The sequence below is a fragment of the Gymnoscopelus braueri genome (genome assembly GCF_963280865.1).
Source record: "Gymnoscopelus braueri genome assembly, chromosome: 5".
Lineage (NCBI taxonomy): Eukaryota > Metazoa > Chordata > Actinopteri > Myctophiformes > Myctophidae > Gymnoscopelus > Gymnoscopelus braueri.
Window position 1 is genome coordinate 53,523,276 of NC_137606.1, and position 20,000 is coordinate 53,543,275.

General features: G+C 41.1%; 2 protein-coding genes across 2 annotated transcripts in view; one reads left to right on the forward strand and one right to left on the reverse strand.

Annotated features, from left to right (window-relative positions):
* The window catches only part of LOC308086080 (uncharacterized protein), a 499,718-nt gene that overhangs the window by 314,736 nt on the left and 164,982 nt on the right, over positions 1-20,000 (reverse strand). The window lies entirely within an intron of this gene.
* Positions 1-20,000, forward strand: part of nox4 (NADPH oxidase 4) — a 68,343-nt gene that overhangs the window by 25,927 nt on the left and 22,416 nt on the right. Inside the window, exons 7-11 of the mRNA XM_080429055.1 lie at positions 143-215; positions 6,388-6,468; positions 13,806-13,962; positions 17,856-18,020; positions 18,884-18,946. Coding sequence (XP_080285181.1) covers positions 143-215; positions 6,388-6,468; positions 13,806-13,962; positions 17,856-18,020; positions 18,884-18,946 — 539 coding nt within the window. The remainder of the gene's footprint in view (positions 1-142; positions 216-6,387; positions 6,469-13,805; positions 13,963-17,855; positions 18,021-18,883; positions 18,947-20,000) is intronic.

Genomic DNA, 20,000 nt, shown 5'->3' on the forward strand with positions numbered 1-20,000 from the left:
GGACCGCCTGGAACCCCCTCAAGGACCCCTGGGGGTCCCCGGACCCTACTTTGCTCTACGCTACATGTTGTTCTCTTTATGTGTTTGTTTGTTTGTCTGTCAGCTCTCTGATTGGCTCTTTTTATTTCATTGATTTTTTTAGTTCCAGGGATCACCGGCATCCTATTGGTCCTCATCCTCTTCCTGATGTTTACAGCCTCCTCCCACTGCGTACGGTAGGTCACATGATCACCATCATCCTCTTCTTCAATAGAAATACAGTTCCCATGATCCTCTTCTTCCATAGAAATACAGTTCCCATGATCCTCTTCTTCCATAGAAATACAGTTCCCATGATCCTCTTCTTCCATAGAAATACAGTTCCCATGATCCTCTTCTTCCATAGAAATACAGTTGCCATGATCCTCTTCTTCCGTAGAAATACATTCTCCATGATTCTATAGAACAGAGTTTATGACTTGTTTACACATTGCAATGCTAACATTTATCTATAGCTACACAATGTAAACTTACAATACAAGTTACTTGATAACCAAACATGCGACCATTCCTAATCAATCCTGCACTTTATTTGACACCGTATCCTGTACTACTTGAAAGTAATACTGCACTTTATGCACAATTTACTTTAGTATACAAATATATATCGGCCTCTAAAATTCTGCTATTCTCTTCTATTTTCTTGCGATGCTACATGAGATAATTGTCTTAAGCCTTAAATAGATATACTTTGCACATTTTGTACCTGTTTCATACCTTTGTTCTCATATTTATGTATTATGCTCTGTTTTCCCTGTGTAATGTAATGCACTCCACGGTCTGCCTGTTTTAGTTTTAATGTGTTTTTTGGTCGGGACTGCGTAGGTAAATTAGCAGCTTTACTAAATCCGGTGTATTTACATTAGATTGATATGTATTGTTCATTAATATGCAGTGTCCCGTCTAAATAAACAAATAATGTAAAGTAGTCAGTCAGGTATGAGCATAAAGCATCTATTTAATATTTAATAAGATACTGTCGAGCAGTAAGTCCAGTCCAGCCCATTGTGTCTTTGCCCGAGGTGCTGTCATGGCCTCATCTCTGTCTCTCTGTGTCTCTCTCTTGTATAAACATGATTATTATCTGTTTTGCAACGAGCCCACTGTCATTACACACGTATGGTGTGAACATTACACACCGCTGTACTGTATATTTATAGCTCCCGTGGTTCATTACCATACATTCAAACTTAAAACTTGAGACTTCAAATCAATCGGTTAATTACCCAGCCCTACAGTACATGCACAATGCTGCAGCGGTTCCTTTATTTTAGAAGAATAGTTTTTACACAAATCTTCTTCTGGGGGGGGTCCCTGACGCAAAACTTTTTCAGGTGGGGGTCCGCGGCCAAATATATATATATCAATTTGGGGGTCCTTGACATGAAACAGTTTGAGAACCACTAGTTTAAAGGACACCACAGTATTCATGTTTGGTGTAATCGCGTGTTTGATCAGTGCCGTCCACTTGTCACTGAAACCTCTTCCACCAGTTGCAAAAGAACACAAAACGTATTTTATACCTTGGCTATTCAAAAATAGCAGATCTACAAGCTCATGAACGTGTAGATCTGCTATTTCTATTTTTAATCGAGATTTTTTTTTGCAAATCTTTGAATATGTCTCTGCTGTCCGGCAGGAACCAGCTAACTCCAATTTGTCCATTTTTCAGGATATGAAAAAAACTAAACAAAAAGTGGAGTTAGGAGGTTTTGTTCATCATTGATAAGAGCTGCTGAATGGACTCCAAGCTCACAATGAGGTTGGCGGTCAAAAAGGGGTGGAGCCTGGAGTCAGCCAAACCAGCTAACTCCACTCCCCTTTGGGGGAGTTAGCTGGTTTAGCAGAAAGTTTGAGGATCCAATGGAGTTAGCTGGTTTTGTCAGAAGCACTTTTTAATACTTTTCATTGGTTCAATTTTTTTTTTTACCAACACACAGACGTGTGAGTTAGCTGGTTCCTGCCGGACAGCAACGAATATATTTTCAAAGCAAACATTTGTAACTCAAATCTTTGCTTCTGAGGGGGTCCCTGGAAGTAAATATTTTGAGATGAGGGGGGGGGGCAAATACATATCATTTCGGGGGGGGGGGGGGGGGGGGGTCCTTGACATGAAAAAGTTTGAGCACCACTGATATTACAGCAACATACGTTTTTCAGAAACCTGTTGGGATTTAGAAGACATTTGTAGACGCGTCCCCGGATTGAAGGGGTTAACTGTGGGTGCGGTCAGAAATGGAACCATTGCGGGTGCGGGCACTCGGGCCTGAACAGTGGTGGAAAGTAAGTACATTTACTTAAGTACTGTACTTAAGTGAAATGTTGAGTACTTGAGTATTTCCAATTTCCAATACTTTTACTTCTACTCCACTACATTTCAGAGGCAAATGTTGTACTTTTACTCCACTACAATTATTTAAAAACTTTAGTTAGTTACTTTTCAAATATAAATTATGATATTTTGAAACATACATGAACCACTTTAGCCCTATTTTATACCTAGGCTATTTGAAAATAGCAGATCTACAAGCTCACAACGCGTCGCATCGCGACGCGTTGTGAGCTTGTAGATCTGCTACTTTCAAATATTTTAGTAGTTTTACTTTTTTTTATTTTGATGCCAATACTTTTGTACTTTTACTCAAGTACATTTTTAATTCTGGACTTTTACTTGTAACTGAGTATTTATATATTGCAGTATTAGTACTTTTACTTAAGTAAAACATTTGAGTACTTTTTCCACCACTGGGCCTGAATGGTCAAAAAGCCAGCAGGCACGGCCGGGGGAGCGGGATTAGGAACACAGTCTCGCGCAGGGCTCTATAATGTAATCCATATCACAAGATTAGATCATCTCAGGTTGGCATAATGTACGAGTCTGGTTCAGCTTATCTATCCCTGGGCTGCACGGTGTGTGTGTCTTTTGTCACGACTCGGCTCAAAGGCGGACAACGTCTACCTTCTGTGTGTGTGTGTGTCATAGGCGGCGGGTGAGCTTGACAATTGGGAAGGCTGAAGTTCGGCGCGCGCCGAAATCCGTGCACACGCTTTTTGCCTGATTTTACTGATTTATTATCAAAACAATTACTAAATAATGCTGCGCACGTATATAATATATAATTTGCACAATTCCTAGAATTTACCAGCATAACATTTGGGGAGGCTTAGCCTACCCTAACCTTCATTACCCGCCGCCTATGGTGTGTGTGTGTGTGTGTGTGTGTGTGTGTGTGTGTGTGTGTGTGTGTGTGTGTGTGTGTGTGTGTGTGTGCGTGTGTGTGTGTGTGTGTGTGTGTGTGTGTGTGTGTGTGTGTGCTAATAGATGTCTCTTACAGAGCAAATCCTCCCTGAGTGCCTCACTTCACAACTCTGTCATTACCCAGGTTCATAGTGGGTCAACAACTGTGTGTGCGTGTGTGTGTGTGTGTGTGTGTGTGTGTGTGCGTGCGCGCATGCGTGCGTGCGTGTGTGTGCACTCGTATTACTATACTTTTGAGGGCCAAATGTCCCCATAAGTGTGACATAATTTGAGAAATAGACATCGTGAGGACAGTTTCCCTGGTCCTCACAAACAATCGTTATTGTTTATGGTTAAGAAAAAAAATATTTGGGGAGTTGGAAAAGATTCAGGTTGGAGTTAGGATCGTCTCATCTCTGTCGGGTGGAAACCTGTACTTGTACAAAACTTTTCAGTATTCAAATTCAAAACTATCAAAAGAGCTTGTAGATCTGCTACTTTTGATGCTTTTGTGTGACGCTGTAGTATGATCAAGTAGGACGTTAATTTACAAAAAAACACAAAAAAGTTAGAATATGGAGATGAGAGTTTTCGGCCCGACAGCAACAATAATACTGTACATGATACCAGTGGTGGAAAGTAACTAAGTACATTTACTTAAGTACTGTACTTAAAGTACAATTTTGAGGTATTTGTACTTTCCTTGAGTATTTCCAATTTCCAATACTTTTACTTCTACTCCACTACATCTCAGAGGCAAATATTGTACTTTTACTCCACTACATTTACATGAAAACTTTAGTTACTAGTTACTTTTCACATATAAATTATGATATTATGAAACACACATTAACCACTTTAAGCCTACTGTATTTTATACTTAGGCTATTTGAAAATAGCCGATCTATAAGCTCACATGGCGACGCGTTGTGAGCTTATAGATCTGCTATTTTCAAATATTTAGTACTTTTACTTTTGGTACTTTAAGTACATTTTGATGCCAATACTTTTGTACTTATACTCAAGTACATTTTTTTATTCTGGACTTTTACTTGTAACAGAGTATTTTTTATATTGCAGTATTGGTATTTTACTTAAGTAAAGAATTTGAGTACTTTTTCCACCACTGCATGATACTTTACTAAGGCTGCGTTAGGACCAAGGTAATGAGGTATATTGTATATGTACTTCAGAAGAAGAAAACAAAGGTGAAGATAACAGCGGGGCGACAGGGAACCTCTAAGGGAGCTGTGTTCAGAGCAGATGAGGGGGTGATGGTGTGTTTATGATGGGGGGCCATTGTGTCCGATGACCCCTTTAATCCATCAAGATCGGGAACGCAGCTGTGTCATTTTTAGATTTCTTTGGCTATTCAAAAATAGCAGATATACAAGCTCATAGCGTGGCACCGAGTGCCATGCTATGAGCTTGTAGATTGCTATTTTTTATCTGCTTTTTTTAAATGTATTCTTTTCTTTGAATATATCTTTTTTAAAGCCAACATTTTTACAACTCAACTCTTTGCTTCTGGGGGATTCTACAAATGTCTCACAGTTTTCTGAAAAACTCATGTTGCTATAATATCAGTGGTTCTCAATCTTTTTCATGTGAAGGACCCCCAAAATGATATGTATTTGGCCGCCGACCCTCATCTCAAAATGTTTTGTTCCAGGGACCCCCAGGAGCAAATATGGGTTCAAAATGTTGGCTTAAAACGCTAGGCGGGCGGGCGTGCGTGCATGTGCCTGTGCCTGTGCCTGTGCCTGTGCCTGTGCCTGTGCCTGTGCCTGTGCCTGTGCCTGTGCCTGTGCCTGTGCCTGTGCGTGCGTGCGTGCGTCTCTCTCTCTCTCTCTCTCTCTCTCTCTCTCTCTCTCTCTCTCTCTCTCTCTCTCTCTCTCTCTCTCTCGCTCGTTTTGTTGTTTTCATAAGTTATCCCCCGTGGGGTGCGACATGGCTCAGTGGTTGTTGGACAGACCGCAGCCATTGTTTCAGTTCAAAGAAACTCTTTATTTCCAGGTAAGCCACAGACTGCTTACCATGCCTCTTGGTGTATCAAAGTGGCAGGTAGCCACAAGGAAATACTGTAAACAAGATGAAAGGCAGAGATACAAGACCTGTCATGACAGAGTCTCTCTCTCTCTCTCTCTCTCTCTCTCTCTCTCTCTCTCTCTCTCTCTCTCTCTCTCTCTCTCTCTCTCTGAATGTGTGTGAGGATGAGGGATTCGATTAACTATGCCTATGTTGCTATATACTGTATCAGTGGTGCTCAAACTTTTTCATGTCAAGGACCACCCAAAATTATACGTATTTGGCCGCGGACCCCTAGAAGCAAAGATTTGCACACATTTTCACCCCCCCCGCAAAAAAATAGCAGATCTACAAGCTCATAGCGCGGCACTCGGTAGATCCGCTATTTTTGAATAGCCAAAGAAATCTAAAAATTTACACGGATGCGTTCCCGGCCTTCATGGGTTAAATCAGCCATCCCGCACCCCCACAGTCCTAGTTTATACTTCGCCGTATCACAGTGTCACGCGGAAGTAGCAAAAATAGCCCATCAAAGCGTTGTGTGCTTGTAGAGCTTGTAGATAAACATTTTTTGAAAAGGTTTTCCTACAATGACATGAACAAAATAGGGACGCCGATTTAACCCCCCCCCCCCGGGGATTCGAACTCTGGATTTGCGCGAGCGCGAAGGGACACTAAAGCCAAACATCTTATCCACTAGCCTAAAGGGGAAAAGCAGTAGATCCGCAAGCTCGAAACACGGCGCGAAGCGACGCATTTCGAGCTTGTAGATCTGCTGCTTTTGATGTTTTTGAATTTGAATCCTGAAAAGTGACAGTTTTGGACATTTGAGGTTTCCACCCGACAGAGACCATATGATTCTATCTAGATTAAGGGAATCGTGACGTGAGGCAATGTTGTTTTTTGTTCATTCATTTAGTGTGTGTGTGTGTGTGTGTGTGTGTGTGTGTGTGTGTGTGTGTGTGTGTGTGTGTGTGTGTGTGTGTGTGTGTGTGTGTGTGTGTGTGTGTGTGTGTGCGCGTGTGTGTGTGTGTGTGTGTGTGTGTGTGTGTGTGTGTGTGCGTGTGTCCACTGTTTTGCAGGGTGTCCAACTACGAGGTCTTCTGGTACACACACAACCTCTTCATCGTCTTCTACATCATCCTCATGTTTCACATGGTCGGGTAGGTCTGCGAGTGTGTGTGTTTGTGTGTGTGTATTTGTGTGTGTGTGTTTGTGTGTGTGTGTGTGTGTTTGTGTGTGTGTGTTTGTGTGCTTAAAGGAGAGCGAAGCTCCTTACACACCGGGGGCGATTTTTTCATGCGAATAATATGTTTGTTTTTTTTATCTTATAAAGTCAATGCAAGCTTCCACGGAGCGAAAAAGCGAGGCGAAAAAGCATCTTTTAATTATTCTGAACGAGTCCGAATTTTGCGTATATTCGCATAATCGCAAATAATAAATAATTGTAATGACCTTTAAGAGTTTGAGTTTTACTCTAGTGAGTCATAACAAAGCGCTCCAGAGAGCTCTGAACCTCAGTGACGCACCAGCAATCTCAAGAGTGTATTCTGAACGGACCCACTGCTCAGAGTCATACATTGACCAATAGTATCGCCTCCAACATTCCCAACCACAGAACTGACATTAAAACGAGGACTATACCGGAAACTAAAAGTTCATTAAGCAACGTCACTCAGAGTCAAGATCGACCATTAGTACGTAAATATCAAAGCACAGTTGCATATCGTTGTTGTCGTGCAGCTCCATATTTTAACTTTGAGTTTTTTTCGTATATTAACGCCCTACTACAGCGGCAGATCTACAGCGGCAGATTTCGAAACGTGTGCGAAAGCGATGCTATTCGAGCTTGTGGATCTGCCGCTAAAGCTATTTTTGAATTTCAATCCCGAAAAGTAACAGTTTCGGACATATAAAACGAGACGATAAAAAAATAATAAATTAAAAAAAATAAAAGTAAACAAAAATGATAGAACATAATATATGCTCTTAGTTATCATGAACACCGAATTATTCTAGATGGAATACACATCACAGAAGTACTAGAATATCACCGTACGACTATAGCATTACATTTAAAGACACATTTGTCGCTGACAGTCTTAACTCTTTCAATGCCACAGAAACAAAGGGTAGATATATCATGTTTTGTGGTCATATAAATACATCAGCTCTGAGTATTCTATCATTCCGTCATATAGAACCTTGGTTCTCAAATTGGGGGTCCTTGAGGGATACCAGGGGGTCCCCAACAAAATTAGTTTGGCTCACAATCTTTTTTTTTTTTAAAAGATTTTTTTTTGCCTTTATTTATAGGTGTAGTAAAGATGGACAGGAAACAGGGACAGAGAGATGGGGAGAGACATGCAGTAAAGATAGTCGGGAACGAGACTCGAACCCGCGATGCACTGTCACGCTACATTGGAGCCTACAGTGGTAGCCAGTTGAGATCATCACATTGGGTACCCACTAGATCAGTGCCTCTCAGGTACCCATCAAAGCCACACCCCTCTGGGGGGGTGGTTTTGCCTTGGAGGGAGGAGTTTAGCATAATTTTTTTTCCCACCGTGCAATACAGTAAGTGGACAGTAGATGGCAGGGCCGAGCAACTATTGGTTGTTGTTTACCTACAGTACTGGTCTACTTGTTCTACTGTAGAAGCCTACTATAGCAGTAATTATACTTTAAATAGTGTAATTTAAAATAGATGTAAATATCCCTTTAACTATATTCTACAGTTTAACCCAGTGATTCTCAACCTTTTTCATTTCAATTTCATTACAGTATGTATTTCATATCTATTGCTTTATTTAGGCATTTTGTATCACAATATATATATATTTTCTTTTAATAAGGGTAATAATAATAATAATAATAATGATAATAATAATAATATCTATCTATAGGCATCTCACTTCAGCTGAAACAGTGAAGTGTTACTTGAGTAAAAGTACAAAAGTATTGGCATTAAAATATACTTAAAGTACCAAAAGTAAAAGTACTAAAATGTTTGAAAATAGTCAATCTACAAGCTTGTAGATTGGCTATTTTCAAATGGTATAAAATAGGGCTAAAGTGGTTAATGTTTATGTTTTATAATATAATCATTTATATCTGAGGTGGGTGTCGTTAGCCCGCCAGACAGCCAATACACTATGCATTCAGCAGAGGGACCCTCGCCTATAGTGATGCAAATGTCTTCATTACAGTATGTAGTCTCATATCTTTTGGTTTATTTAGGCAATTTGTCAACGTTTTGTCAACATTTATTCCTTTACATGTGTTCACATGCATTACATGCAAACACATATATATCTTTTATTTTAATGATAATAATGGCTCAAAATATATATATGGCTGAAGTGGTTAGTGTGTTCTGTAATTTTAATCAAAATCTAAGTAACTAGTAACCAAAGTTTTCAAATAATTGAGGGAGAGAGAGAGAGGGAGAGGGAGGGAGAGCGAGCGAGAGAGGGTGGAGAGAGAGAGAGGGTGGAGAGAGAGAGAGGGCGCAAGACAGAGAGAAACACTATTTGAGGTAGCGGGGGGAGGGGGAGGTTTAACTATCACATCTTTTTCCTGTCAACAGTCAGTCAGTCTGCAGTGGTCGACTTACAATAAGCCAGTGGTGTAAATAGTACTGAAATGTTTTACTTAAGTAAAAGTATAAATTCTGCAAAGTAGAAATACTCTTTTACAAGTAAAAGTTAGGAAATCAAAATTTACTTGAGTTAAAGTACAAAAGTATTGGTATCAAAATGTACTTAAAGTAACAAAAGTAGAAAGTACTGCAGACAGTGATATGCATTGTGGTGCTTTTCCCCACCCCCAAGCAGGAGGAGGTTTTATTTATTTTTTGATAAAGGTCAAATAAAATGAGGATTTTTATTTAAAGAGTAGCCTACATATAAATGTAATTTTATAGAGCTGGATTACTAAACATTTGCCTGAACGTGTTCCATGTCGCACTTTGTTACACTTTATTCTTGCTATGTAAAGCATTTTGAGCTGCATTTCGTGTGTGTGTGTGTGTGTGTGTGTGTGTGTGTGTGTGTGTGTGTGTGTGCGTCAACTGCTCATTGATCTCTCTCCCCTCCCCCTCTCTATCTCTCACTCTCTCTGCCTCTCTCTGTCTCTGTCTGTCTCTGTCTGTCTCTCTCTCTCTCTCTCTCTCTCTCTCTCTCTCTCTCTCTCTCTCTCTCTCTCTCTCTGATGCGCATTGACTGAAAGCAGTGATTCGACCGTGGAACTCTTGGAGTTAAATTAACACTGATAAATAAGAGTGACATTTTAACAGTTAACAGTATAAACTCTCAATGAAGAAAATAGATGATGGCAATATTATACAGTTTAGACTGATGATAGGTTCTTGGTTTACCTATGATCCTAGATTATTATTTCCATATGCATTTGAAATTACCTCGTGTTTACCTTGCCTACTGTACTGTAAATCTCTCTGGATTAAGAGCATCTGATAAATGCCTACATTGAAGAGAGATTACGCTACAGGCTAGGGGCTATTGTATAAAACATTTACATAACCTGTTTGGCATTGACACCCCACACAGTCCAACTGGGGTTCTACTACTCCTTGGAAAGTCAGAGATAAAAAAAATGGCAGCTCCCAAAGCTGCTTTCTGAGAGCAGTAACTATACTAGTCAACTAAAAGTAACATTTCAATAAAATGCATTATAAACTACTTTCCGGCACAATTATATTGTTTTGGAATGTGAAACAGAGTTAAATGAACACATGAAATTATAATGTACAAACTAACTAAGGACCCCAATTTAAACAAGCCATATGGCTTGCTTGGGTTTTTTTTATCCTATTTAGTTGACCTTGTATTTGAACTGTACTTTCATGTGCTTTTAGTCTGCAAACTTCTAAATAAAGTAAAGGTTTCAGACAATGGCATGCAAAATAACTTTAGCACCTTGGCCGTGGGCTTTTGTTTGTCTCAACCAAACTTAGGCCGTCACAATGGACTCAGGAGCCCCCACCTCAGTGTGATCCCACACACACACACACACACACACACACACACACACACACACACACACACACACACACACACACACACACACACACACACACACACACACACACACACACACACACACACACACACACACACACACACACACACACATTCGTTGTAACAGAGTGTTTTTATATTGTGGTATTGCTACTTTTAGGCTACTTAAGTAAAATTAGTACTTCTTCCACCATGTTCCATGAAACACAGTTATGTTTAAAGAAACAATTGCTTTTGAATTCATCCTAAGGACTCTGCATTATTTTCCATGTTTACAAAAAATAAAAATAATACTGTACTTTTACTCCACTACAATTATTTGAAAACTTTGGTTATAGTTAGTTTGTAGATTTTGATTATTATCACAAAACATACATTAACCACTTACTTTACCACCTATACACATTTCGGCCATTTGAAAATAGCCGATCTACAAGCTCACAATGCGTCGCGATGTGACACATAGTGAGCTTGTAGATCTGCTATTTTCAAAAGATTTGTATACATTTTATACATTTTAAAAGTTGTGAAATGGGACATTCTACATAATGAGTACTTTCTACTTTTGGTACTTTAAGTAGGAATTTTCGGGATATACAAGCTCACAACACGCCACTTCGTACCATGATGCAAGCAAAAGCTAAAAAAGCAAGATTATAATCTTTGTCCTATGCTGGAATCGAACCGCAACCATTAAAAGGAGAGTCCGCAACCTGGACCGTCAGGCCATTGATACCTCACTTTTGGAATGTGAAATATCTGATAATTAACCCTACCCGACATAGCTGTAATATATATGCAGATGTACAGCTCACAACACGCCACTTCGTGCCACGATGCAAGCTTGTACATCTGCTATTTTTTGTTGTGTTGGAAAGTAACTAAGTACAATTTTGAGGTTATACTAGTTACGTTGTAGATCTAGATTACTTGTAGAGCTTGTAGATCTGCTATTTTCAAAAGATTTGTATACATTTTATACATTTGAAAAGTTGTGAAATGGGAAATTCTACATAATGAGTACTTTCTACTTTTGGTACTTTAAAGGAGGAGTTCACCCAAAAAATTACTTATTTTCTATCAATTAGGCACCCCATGAAGCCTTGATTTCATGGATTTATTTTTGTTTTTGTAGCATTCCTAAGACAATAATTTGATGACCGTGTGTATTTCCGGTAGGAGACACAAATAATCTACTTTGTGTCTCCTACCGGATACATTAGCCGGTAGGAGACGGGAATCAGCTTAGGAATGCGACAAAAACAAAAAAGAATCCACGGATTCAAGGCTTCATAGGGTGTGCAATTGATAGAAAATAAGTAATTTTTTGGGTGAACTCCTCCTTTAAGTACATTTTGATACCAATACTTTTGTACTTTACTCAAGTACATTTTTATTTCCTCACTTTTACTTGTAACGGAGTATTTCTACTTTGCAAAAGCTAAAAAAGGCTACATTAAAATCATTGTCTTATGTTGGAATTGAACCCCTACTATTAGATTGCGAGTCCACGGCCTGGACCATCAGGCCATTGAGAACTCACTCTTTAAAGGTGAAAGATCCACTATACAATCTTGTACATCTGCTATTTTTTATTGTGTAGGAAAGTAACTAAGTACATTTACGCAAGTACTGTGCTTAAGTACAATAGTTATTTTGAGGTACTTTTACTTTACTGGAGTATTTAATACTTTTACTTCTACTCCACTACATCTCAGAGGAAAATATTGTACTTTTACTCCACTACAATTAAATGAAAACTTTTGGTTACTACTAGTTACTTTGTAGATTTTGATTACAATTACAAAACACACAAACCACTTCAGCCCTAAATATATTTCAGCCGATTGAAAATAGCAGATCTACAAGCTCACAGTGAGTTTGTAGATTGTAGATAAATGTGGAAGGAGATACAGTCACTGTGATGGTGCTCAGTGTGAACGCGCCACCCTGTGGCTGAATGGCCACACTACATGTTGAAATTAGATACAATAGATCTGGGGGGCGTGTCTGAGAATCTGGGGGTGTGGCCGAAAAAGGTACCTGGGGGTGAAAAAGGTACTGGTTTGAAAATGGTGAAGAAACCAACTGGCTACCACTGTAGGTGCCCGGACCACTAGGCCAGCGCTCCTGGCCCCGTCACAATCATTTTAACCACTTTAACCATATTGTATAGTTTGGCTATTCAAAAATAGCAGATCTACGAGCTTGGAGATCTGCTATTTTTGAAAAATCGTGAAAATCTTTGAATATATATATAAATGTTAAAGCGAACATTTGTAACTCAAATCTTTGCTTCTGGGGGTCCCTGGAACAAAAATATTTTGAGATGGGGGTCCGCGGCCAAATACATAATCATTTTGGGGGTCCTTGCCACGAATACGTTTGAGAACCACTGATATAGAACTCATGTTGATGTTTTGCCGACATTGACACGACCACAAGATCAAGTGATCATAGCTGACACGAGTGGTGGAACAGGTGATAACATCGTTCATAAGGGAACCGTTTCTTAGTAATAGGATGAGTAAAGGCGGCGGTACAGCCATTATTGGAGGGCCCTGACGGAATCAGGGTCACGGCTGGCCAAGTTGTTGGGGCCTGTTTGATATGGAGACCGCCGGAGTCTTTAGTGAGTCCTATCCCCAAATGGCAATTATCGTTGTGGCCACTGCGCCCAATGTCAACACTCAATAAAGGCTAGCATGTTTACTCATCCCTATTACTAAGAAACAGTTCCCCATAAGGATGTTATGTCATCTATAGGATCACTTGACCTTGTGGTCTCGGGTATGTCTGGCAAAAAACATCACGTGCCTTTACAACAACGCATTATGTGAACATAAGAGTTCTATACAATGGAATGATATACCTAGTGTTGATTCATTTCAATTACAAAAAATCAAAACACCATCATATTTCTACCTTTGTTTCTTTGGCACTGAAAGAGTTAGATAGACTAACAGATGAGATATTTTGTTATGCTATTATATTGTAAGGTGTTACCGATGATACTAATGAAGGCTCTGTTCCATTCTGGTCAAACAGAGTCAGGGTGCTGATATTGTTGCATGTTGGCTCACTGGAAACACTCTGCTACACCAGTGGGTCCCAAAGTGTGGTCCAGGGACCCTTATGGTTCCTTGAGGGGGTTCTAAATGGCCCCTTATGGGTGTGTATAACTCTGATAGTGTAAAAATGGAACCAAATGGACCCATATAGCATGTGTACGCTCTCAGAGTTATGGGGGTCCTGGGAATTAAAAGTTTTGAGAGAGAACCACTGTGCTTCACTAAAATGGAACAGAGCCTTAATTAGCGTCAATGGTAACACCTGTCAAGGAAGTAAGGAAGAGGCCCAATTTCTTTCATATACAGTATGGCTGCTGTGCATGAAAGACAATTCATCAAAGTAACACCAGCAGTAACATTAAAAACGGTATGTCTCTCTGCTCTCAACAGCGGAGCTCTGAAGTATCAAACCAACGTAGAGACCCACCCCCCTGGCTGCATCACAGCCAATCAGAGCAGCCCTGAGCAACAGGGGGAGGAGCTGGAGCTGGAGGACGAAAAGACCAACTGCACAGAAGAGGCGCGTTTCCAGTCCCACTCCCCCCAGGTCAGTGTGTGTGTGCGTGTGTGTTTGTGTGTGTGTGTGTGTGTGTGTGTGTGTGTGTGTGTGTGTGTGTGCGTGCGTGCGTGCGTGCGCGTAATGCTGTGAGATTAAGTTGATGTGGGGGTGGGAAAGAGGGGCACTTCAAAGTCTGTATTTGTGTTTGATGTGTGTCACTTACACACGTGCGTGCGTGCGTGCGTGCGTGCGTGCGTGCGTGCGTGCGTGCGTGCGTGCGTGCGTGCGTGCGTGCGTGCGTGCGTGTGTGCGTGCGTGCGTGCGTGCGTGTGTGTCAAATGTCCCCACGAATAGTAGCATTTGAGAAGTGAGGACCATGTTCCTGGTCCTCACAAGAGAAATGGTTGTTTTAAGGTTAAACAAATATTATTAGAGGCTCACAATTTTTTTTAATCTTAAATAAATGAATAAAAATCTGGTAGCATCATCACGCACTATACAGACACAGATACAGATTCTATTCAGATTGTCGGCGTTGCCCGAACGCAGCACCTCCTCGCGTCATTTCATCTCATGCGGAAGCAGCAGCAGTAGCTGATTTAGCAGATGTAAACAATGAACCGGAGACGGTTTCATTTGCTGTGGTGACAAACGGTTGAGAAATGTCTGGAAAGACACGTTATAGACAGTTCTTCCCACATATCTACAAGCCTCAGCTGTCCCAACACACCACAGGTTGTTTGGACCGGTCTCTGTGCCAAAAGTTTCCACTCAATTCACTTCACGTCTGTCTGCTGCTCGTAGACCTGTGGTTCAAAAATAGTAGATCTACAAGCTCATAGCGCGGCACCCTGTGTCGCGCTATGAGCTTGTACCGGTATATCTGCTATTTTTGAAAAATCGTGAAAATGTGTGCAAATCTTTGAGTATAATATTTTTTAAAGTGAACATTTGTAACTCAAATCTTTGCATCTGCGGGGTCCCTGGAACAACATATTTTGACATGGGGGTCCGTGGGCAAATACATTTTGGGGGTCCTTGACGTGTGTGTGTGTGTGTGTGTGTGTGTGTGTGTGTGTGTGTGTGTGTGTGTGTGTGTGTGTGTGTGTGTGTGTGTGTGTGTGTGTGTGTGTGTGTGAGTCGCTTAAGGGAGCGCTAAGAGTTTGTGTTTTACTCCTGTGAGTCATAACTAAGCGATCTTATCAGTTCTCTGCTTTTTTAGTAATAAGCAGTTGTGTTGTGTGTATACGTGTGCATATTTATGCGTGTATACAGCATGCTTGTGGTCTAACTTGCGAAAACAAAACCTACCGTACACTTTACCCTTTCAGCAAATTTTGGAGAAGTGCACACCTGTTCTGCTTAAATTACCTAATAATAACTTAACAGCCCCACACTGCCACAAATTTTCACGATTTAAAAAAAATAGCAGATCTACAAGCTCTTAGGGCGGCACTAGGTGCCGCCCTAAGAGCTTTAACCCCCTATGAGCTTAACCCCTAGCTTTAACCCCCTATGAGCTTGTAGATCTGCAATTTTCTGATAGCGAAAGTATAAAAGGTTAAAGTGGTTCAAATGATTGTGATGCTATATTAACACATTTTGCTGACCCCTGGGGGTCCCCGGACCCCACTTTGAGAACCAAATCATATCCATCCCAGACCATTCTACATCTGCTACGCATGTCATCTAAAGAACATCAAAAAAGTCAAAGGAAAATACAAAAATATATCATAATGGTGATAAGAAGGCTTGTTAGCTCTCATGCATTGAAGGAAGCATCGGAGCTCGGCTCTGGGCTCTCCCTAGGTTGGCATAGGGAGTGTAGTGCCCAGGATTACTTAGACAATTGGCACTGGGTGAAGAAAATGGGGTTGCAAAATCGTGTGATAAATTTTTTAGTAAAAATGTATATCAAAATAAGCTGTCAAAACCAAAATAGTTATATTAAACAAGAATCAAGAACAAGAACAGGTAGATTAGAGCGAATCAAGCAGAGAAGTTTTGAAAACATGAAATGAAGTAATTGAGGAAGTGCAGTAGGACATTTGTTCCAGTCTGAGGGTGCTGTAAACTTAAACGAACCCAATTATTTCGTTCCACTCGGACAGTAGCGATCCAGATAAATATCAAACATGTTTTGAACGTTCTCGGGACGTCCTGTGAGCAACTCGGGAGGCTTAAGATTGGAACTTTGAACCCGCTCGACACGTTGTGAGCTTGTAGATCGGCTTAGGATTAAAATTGTAGAAACTTTGACTTAATGCCATTAATACAATCGTCGTCCTAAAATGTTGTAGTTAAGTATTGTAAGACAAACGTGTGTGTGTGTGTGTGTGTGTGTGTGTGTGTGTGTGTGTGTGTGTGTGTGTGTGTGTGTGTGTGTGTGTGTGTGGGTGTGTGTGTGTGTGTGTGTGTGTGTGTGTGTGTGTGTGTGTGTGTGTGTGTGTGTGTGTGTGTGTGTGTGTGTGTGTGTGTGTGTGTGTGTGTGTGTGTGGATATAATATGAGTGTGAGTGTGTCTGTGTGTTCCAGAATGTACAACAATGTGCAGAGTCAACCTACTTGGAAATAACATTGTTTCCAATGGAGAGTTTTAGCAGAACATGGTCAAAACATAGTGTGTGTGTGTGTGTGTGTGTGCATACATGTGTGCATGTATGTGATGAGTGTGTTTGAAGGTGTGTGTGTGGTGAGTAATGGCGTAGGAGTGAAGGAGGGAGTTGTCTCAGTTTATTAAAAGGTTTGTAGCTCGTAGGGAGGGGCGTCGTGCACAACATCAAGGCCTGTGTGTGTGTGTGTGTGTGTGTGTGTGTGTGTGTGTGTGTGTGTGTGTGTGTGAGAGAGAGAGAGAGAGAGAGAGAGCGTGCGCGGTTGAGTACGTGTTTGCACATGGTTGTTAAGTGACGGAGCGGACCATAAAATCCCCCTTAAACCTGCCTGTATTCCCCAGGCTTTACTGGAGCTGTGAGCAATTAGCCCGGACCCAGTACCTGCCAGAGTCTACAACACACCCAGTACCTGCTAGTGCTTCTCAAAAGTTGGGTTTAGGGACCCCCAGGTGTCCCTTGAGGGGGTTCCACATGGACCCTTACAGGTCTGTAACTCTGAGAGTGTACCAAATGTACACTCATTTGTACACTCTCATAGTTATGGGGGGGGGTCCTTGAAAATAAAACGAAACGTTTGAGATTAAAGTAATACAATGCAGGTCCACAAATAACGATTTCTAGCAGCCTCTGCTGGTCATTAACGTCACTGCAGGTCGTTCGTTTATTCCTGCGTTACCCAGAATTCCATTAGTTTTCACCGGAAGACGGAAGCGTTTCAAAAAGCGTTCTTTTAATTGTTTTATACTATCTGTGGATAATTTCTCTTAACCAGTGGAGCTTTAGTTACCGTGAGCTATGTTTATGGATTAATCTCAAAGTGTCCTTGAGCGAGACACTGAACCCCTAACTGCCAATGAGTAGGTCGGTGCCTTGCATGGTTTCCTCTGCAGTCTAAGTGTGAATGGGTGAATGTAATGACATTGTAAAGTGCTTTGGATAAAGATGCTGGACATGTCCAGTTTTAACCTTAAGTTTAAACACTATGTAGTGGTTATAAGCGTGTGTTCCTGCTTATTTATGTAGTATTTGGCTGCATTATTTTGTTGAAGAGGGCACTGGGCAACTTAACCACGTACACAGTAAAATCTTAAGGGTCTTAATTTAACTCTGAGCGTGTACAGGTCCATTTGGTTCCATTTTTACACTTTCAGAGTTACAAAATAGATAAATGATCACTGAGAATTTGACTGAGTAGCTGATAGATTTTGACCGGATCTGTGTGTGTGTGTGTGTGTGTGTGTGTGTGTGTGTGTGTGTGTGTGTGTGTGTGTGTGTGTGTTTGTGTGTGTGTGTGTGTGTGCACGCGCGTGCGTGTGTGTGTGTTCTACAGACATGGCTGTGGGTTTCAGGCCCGCTGTGCCTCTACTGCGCCGAGCGCTTTTTCCGCTACATCCGGAGCGGTGACCCCGTTACCATAGTGACTGTCGTCAGGCACCCATGTGATGTCATCGAGGTGCGCATGCTGAAGAGAGACTTCAAGGCTCGCCCAGGGCAGGTAAGTTTGGACATCTTTGTCCCTTTTGACTCATGTACCGGGTCCGACAGGAGGCTAGAACGAGCAGAACGCCCGCTAGTCGAATACCGTGTGGGATTTGGTCAGGCACTCAATGAGCTCGTGATTTATGTCGTTGTATTTCCTCATTCTGCCAGAAAAGGTTGGCTGGTGAGGTTAGGAGGTACTGTTTACAATTCAGGCATTTAGCGGGCGCTCTGGTCCAGAGCAAGGTAATCACATGCATAGAATGCAGAGAGAACTCAGGAAACTAGGATGCCAGGTAAACAATGAACCTAGCATCTGTTTAACTAACATGCTATCGCATTGAATAAGATACAGGTGAGAAGCTAGCATTTGGTTGATCACAGAGGTGCAAATCACTGTAATCTCTCTCTGAAGGACGACAAACACAACCAGATGACAATTAATGGAGAGAGAAAGATATAGCCCACACTTTGTCCACTAATGTACAGTATACATGTACTGCTACTTTTGATGCTTTTGTATGACGCTGTAGTTTGCTCAAGTAGGGGCATTCATTTACGATAGGAATGCTTTAACATCTATGTGATAACCAATATGTACATAAACAATGCATAATGTTAACGCTCCCATTTACTCTCCTTTCTTTCTCTCTATTCCTCCCCCCATTCCCTCTATTTCCTCACTCTGCCCCGTCTCACTTCATTCTCTCTCTCTGTCTCTTTTCCTTTCTTTCTGTCTCTTTCTCATCTCATTCCTCCTCCTCTGTTCATCTCTCTGTCTGTCTGTCTGTCTGTCTGTCTGTCTGTCTGTCTGTCTGTCTGTCTGTCTGTCTGTCTGTCTGTCTGTCTGTCTGTCTGTCTGTCTGTCCTGTGTGTCAGTACGTTGTCCTGAACTGTCCAGGTGTGTCCTCTCTGGAGAACCATCCCTTCACGCTCACTACGGTAAAAAAAAAAACTTTATTTGATGCTGCCACTCGCTCTCTATGCATTCTTCACTCATGAGCCAATGCTCACACACACACACACACACACACACACACACACACACACACACACACACACACACACACACACACACACACACACACACACACACACACACACACACACACACACACACACACACAGAGGCATGTCTCACATGTTCTTACAGTATCTACAACGTTTTCTCTCCCCTGGCAAAGAACATGTAGTTCTTTGTCTGTGTAAAAATGTACCCCCCCCCCCCCCCCCCCCACACCCAGTTTGATTGACAGCGGAGCCCTCCAGTCACAGTTCGTTCCAGGGTTGTTCTGTTTTAGAGTTAGAGCTGACATGATGTTCTTTTTTTTGTGCATTTTATTATTCAACCAGTGTTGGGAGAAGTGCTCCCATTGTTCTTGCTTAAGTAAACATAGCAATAACACGAGATAGAGATTGTTGCTGCTGTCGATCTGCTACTTTTGCCGTTTTGGAAATGAACTGTTTTGGACATGTGAGCTTTCCCCCCCGACAGAGACGAAATACTCTGTTACAAGTACAGAGTCAATCCTACATTGAAAATAGTACTGGAGTAAAAGTACAATAGTATTGGCATCTGAATAGACTTAACAGTACCACAAATAAAAGTACTGAAAGTCCCATTTCATTCAAGTTTCTTCAAAGTTTTTTTGTTGTCAACATCTTAAAAAAAAATAGCAGATCTGCAAGCTCACGACACGACGCAATGTGAGGCGTTGTGAGCTTGTATATCTGCTTTTGTTGAATAGACTAAGTATACAATTGGGCCCGAGTGTTTAATGCACTTTGTGTAGTAACTAAACTTTTAACTAAACTTTTCAAATAGTTGCAAGTAAAACGTACAATATTTGCCTCTGAGACGTAGTGGAGTAGAAGTAGAAAGTATAAAAAAATGTACATACTCAACTTCAAGTGGAGTAAAAGTACTTTCTAAATTGCACTTACAGTAATCATTGCTGTCAGGTAGAAACCTCATACGTCCAAAACTGTTACTTTT